The sequence below is a fragment of the Colias croceus genome, chromosome W (genome assembly GCF_905220415.1).
Source record: "Colias croceus chromosome W, ilColCroc2.1".
Lineage (NCBI taxonomy): Eukaryota > Metazoa > Arthropoda > Insecta > Lepidoptera > Pieridae > Colias > Colias croceus.
The window spans coordinates 1,720,208-1,724,292 of record NC_059567.1 but is presented as its reverse complement, the minus strand read 5'-3'; the positions used below and the strand labels follow the sequence as shown (position 1 = coordinate 1,724,292).

Genomic DNA, 4,085 nt, shown 5'->3' with positions numbered 1-4,085 from the left:
TTATAGCTGCTGCACCATATCTTATTTTTTTTTACTTCGTGGCGCACCATTTTTATCTTTATAGCTGCGGCACTTTTTATATTTTAACTTCGGGGCGCACCATGTCCCAGACACTAATTCAAATAGGCATACTGTTCGAATAGAATCTTATCAATAATACCGTGTTCTAAAACACCGTTACAGTTTTTTGAAATTAAAAAATTTTTATCAAAAAGGGGTCATGTCGTTTGAAAGAAGAATGTGCTCATTTACAAAAAGACCAATAGCCTCTTGTGATAAGAGTAGTGTACAAATTACACTTGCAGAACTTGGAGTAGACGGGAGATTGACTGGAAATGTATCTGTTTATGATGTAGCAGGAGTTGTTAGAAAAAATGGGTTATCTGATGGATATTTATATGAGAAATTATTAGAAGATAGTCAATAAAGAAGTTTTAATTTCATAAGTTTTTTATATTAAACATATTCGTTTTTTATATTTACCCTCTTCCTAATTTTTTTATTATGTCAGATTCACAATGTCCAATTTGTAAAACTGATTCTTATTTAAATCCAGAATTAGTCCTGTACATTAGTCCCTGTTTCCATAAAATTTGTGAAAATTGTCTTAATAGATATTTCTCTTCTGGTATGTCCAAATGTTTGGAATGTGGTGTTGAATTAAGAAAAATCAATTACATCACGTCCACTTTCGAAGATATAGAAGTAGAAAAAGAATGTAAAATTAGAAGACAATTAGATAGATATTTTTCTAGAGAAGAATCTGATTTTGAAAATGAAGAATTGTATAATGATTATTCAGAGAAATTAGAAGATCTTGTCTTTGATTTACTCGAATACAAAAGTGAATCTTCAATTAAAGCCAAAATCAACACTGTGCTTAATGATGAAAAAAACTTTTTAAATTATAAAAAAATCAAAATTGAGCCAATAAAATCAGAAGAAAAGAGATTTAAAATAGAAGAACCAACTTCTTATTTAACAGAATTTAAGAAAGAAATAGTTTTAGTTAAAAATTTCATAAGACCATCAAGAAGTGGAGGATTAAGTAAAAAATATTTACTTTCTCATCTTATAAATGGAATATAAAAATAAATATTAGACATTTATTTACTTTAAGCGGATCTGTGTCAGGTTTTTGGTTGCTGAACCATTTAGCAATTATTGTTGTATGCTATATCATATCCGAAATTATTATGAAACATCCATGCTATATGAACATATGTATACTACTTTCAAACCTAAAATTGTTACATATTTTTCTTAAGTTTATTAAAACAACGTATAATAATTTATCGTACCGTAGAATTTTAAATCATTCTTCTAAAGACATAGGGGCTAATATTGCAGATATTAAAATTATTACTTTGAAACCATTATTTAAGGAACATAAGATTGGTGTAAGACCTTTTCACCTAATATTATATAATTTTATTTCAATTGCAATTGTTAAGGCAATTGTATCTGTAATGCTTAACACAAATAATACTTGTCACGTTCGGTATGTATTGTGTTATAATTATATAGAATATATTATTGTGGAGTGTATATGTGTGGTTGGGTGGCTCGACGTTTTAATACAATATATTATACTTATATATCCCATAAATTGTTATAATATACCCTTATTATATTATTTAAAATTACTTGATTTATTGTTTAAGTTTATTTTTTATTATATGATTATTTCAAATATAAGGTTAATGTATATATACCAAAAATTTTTAATCTTATATCCAAATGATTAGAAACAAATTTTTAAAAATTGGTTTGCTTAATCCGGGTTCGTTAGGAACGAAACACGATGAGTTGATTGCAGCGGTGGAACGTCACGCCGTGGACATTTTGGCTCTCAACGAAACCTGGCTACGAGAGGGAGAAGAGGGACGTGCTCCTCGCATACCCGGCTATCGCCTCAAGCATGTCCCGCGCCCGCCCAGTATTCGTAATCGAGGTGGTGGGGTAGGCTTTTATGTGGTGCGCGGGTTGTCGTTTAGCATACTGTCGTACCCTCCACACCCACAAGTAGAACAAATGTGGATTAAATTAACAATACGAGGTAAGTCTATCGCCATTGGTACTGCATATCGCCCGCCCTGGTTGGACTGTGGCATATTTTTAGACGCAGTTTCAGACTCGCTCAGCGCACTTGTGTGGTGCGATTACATAGTCCTATTAGGAGACTTTAACATCAATTTAAAACAAAATTCAATAAATTCAAATAAATTCAAACAATTTATTCAGGCCGCGAATCTTACCCAGCACGTTACTGAGGCAACTCATTTTGTTAATGATAGTGAAACATTGATAGATTTAGTTTGCACTAACGCTCCAATCTCGCACATACAAGTAGATCACGTAGAACCTCTTAGCAACCACGCCTTTATTGTTTGCGACGTGAATATTCGAAAGCAAAAATTTGTTTCAAGATGGGTTACCTACAGACCGATTAAAGACATTGATTTGGATGAATTCAATGATTGCCTATCTAGTATAAATTTAGATTTTATATTTAATTTGGACGACATTAATGAAATGGTAAAATATATGACAAACTTTTTAATAGTACTTTTCGACAATTATGCCCCACTTAAGACAATAAAAATTAAGGAAAAGAATTATCCTTGGATCACTTATAATATAAAACTTATGATGGCGCGCCGAAATGAAGCTCAGGTTAAGGCGAAGAGACATGCTCGGTATAAACCTTACTATAATGATCTAAAAAGGTACGTTAAATCTGCAATACTGCGAGAAAAGGATGTCTATTTTAATAAATACGTTAACTGCAACATCGATAAACCTAAAATATTATGGAAACACATTAAGAATCAAGTACATATTAAGCCTGAAAAAGAAATGGCGTTACCTGCGCACATTAACAATCCTGATCTAATTAATGCACATTTCATCAACGTACCAGGAAATAACAATGTATCACAACACCTGATTAATTACTACGAAACGGAACGTTTTAGTTGTAATGTGTTTAATTTTAGTCCTATCCGTAAATCTGACATTATTAAAGCCCTTAAAACTCTCGAGTCCAATGCCATTGGAGTGGATGGATTATCCTTAGAGATGATTAAGCTTGCTCAATCGCTCATAGTACCAGCCCTGACTCATTTGGTGAACAAGTCTTTTGTCACCAGTATTTTTCCGGACCTTTGGCAGGAGGCTATAGTAAGACCGATAAAAAAAATACCTAATCCACAGGGAATCAAAGATCTCCGCCCCATTAGCATTTTACCTTGTTTTTCCAAGGTTATTGAAAAAATTGTTCACTCACAACTCTCTGGTTTCCTTGAATCTAAAAACATTCTTCCACATCGACAATCAGGTTTTAGAAAAGGTAGGAGCACTACTACCGCTCTATTGGACGTTGTAGACAATATATTGGAAGCTCAGGATGATGGTAAGTGCAGCATTTTGGTCTTGCTGGACTATTCTAGAGCATTTGACAGCATAAATATTGATCTCCTTTTAGCCAAATTAACCTACTACGGTTTAAGCGACCCAGTTGTTCGCTGGTTCAGGAGTTATCTCAGTAAGCGATGCCAAACTGTGGCCGTAGAAGACGATGATGGTAAGACTTGCTATTCGCAACCCGTAGATCTCATGAGAGGAATTCCTCAAGGTACGATATTGGGCCCTTTACTTTTTATCATTTACACCGCTGATATAATTAAAAATATACATGACGGAAGAAAGAGGCCCAAGGCCATTTTTAAAAAGAGTGACGTCAGCAATTCTGACGTCACCATCATCAGGGCAGGCGCTCATACTCGAAGTGGAACGCCTGTAGGTATTTTTACTGCCCTTTTATTCCACGTCGTAATTACAGAGAGAGCTCCGAACGCTCCAACGGCCGGCGCGTGAATGTGCTCTGTGCCGTCGGACGCTCGTATTTAAATTAAACCATGACTCACAAGAATTAGTTTGAGAGTGTTGCCACTCTAATTTTTGCAATGAATTTTTATCATTTTTAACAAACATTAATTATTTCGTTAATTTAACCACTTATTTAAAAAGATTTAAGTAAACTTTAGCTAGTTATAATTATTTAGTAGTTTGACGGTAGTCGT

At 33.7% G+C, this 4,085-nt stretch overlaps 1 protein-coding gene across 1 annotated transcript; it reads left to right on the top strand.

The window, feature by feature from the left end:
* The first annotated feature begins 504 nt into the window (after positions 1-504).
* On the top strand, positions 505-1,089 carry LOC123704849 (CDK-activating kinase assembly factor MAT1-like). The gene has a single exon (XM_045653337.1). It carries the CDS (start codon positions 505-507, stop codon positions 1,087-1,089), a length of 585 nt encoding a protein of 194 aa, XP_045509293.1.
* The last annotated feature ends 2,996 nt before the right edge of the window (positions 1,090-4,085 follow it).

Excerpts from the sequence above, each read along its gene's own strand:
- LOC123704849 (XM_045653337.1), top strand. The coding sequence starts at position 505 with ATGTCAGATTCACAATGTCCAATTTGTAAAACTGATTCTTATTTAAAT.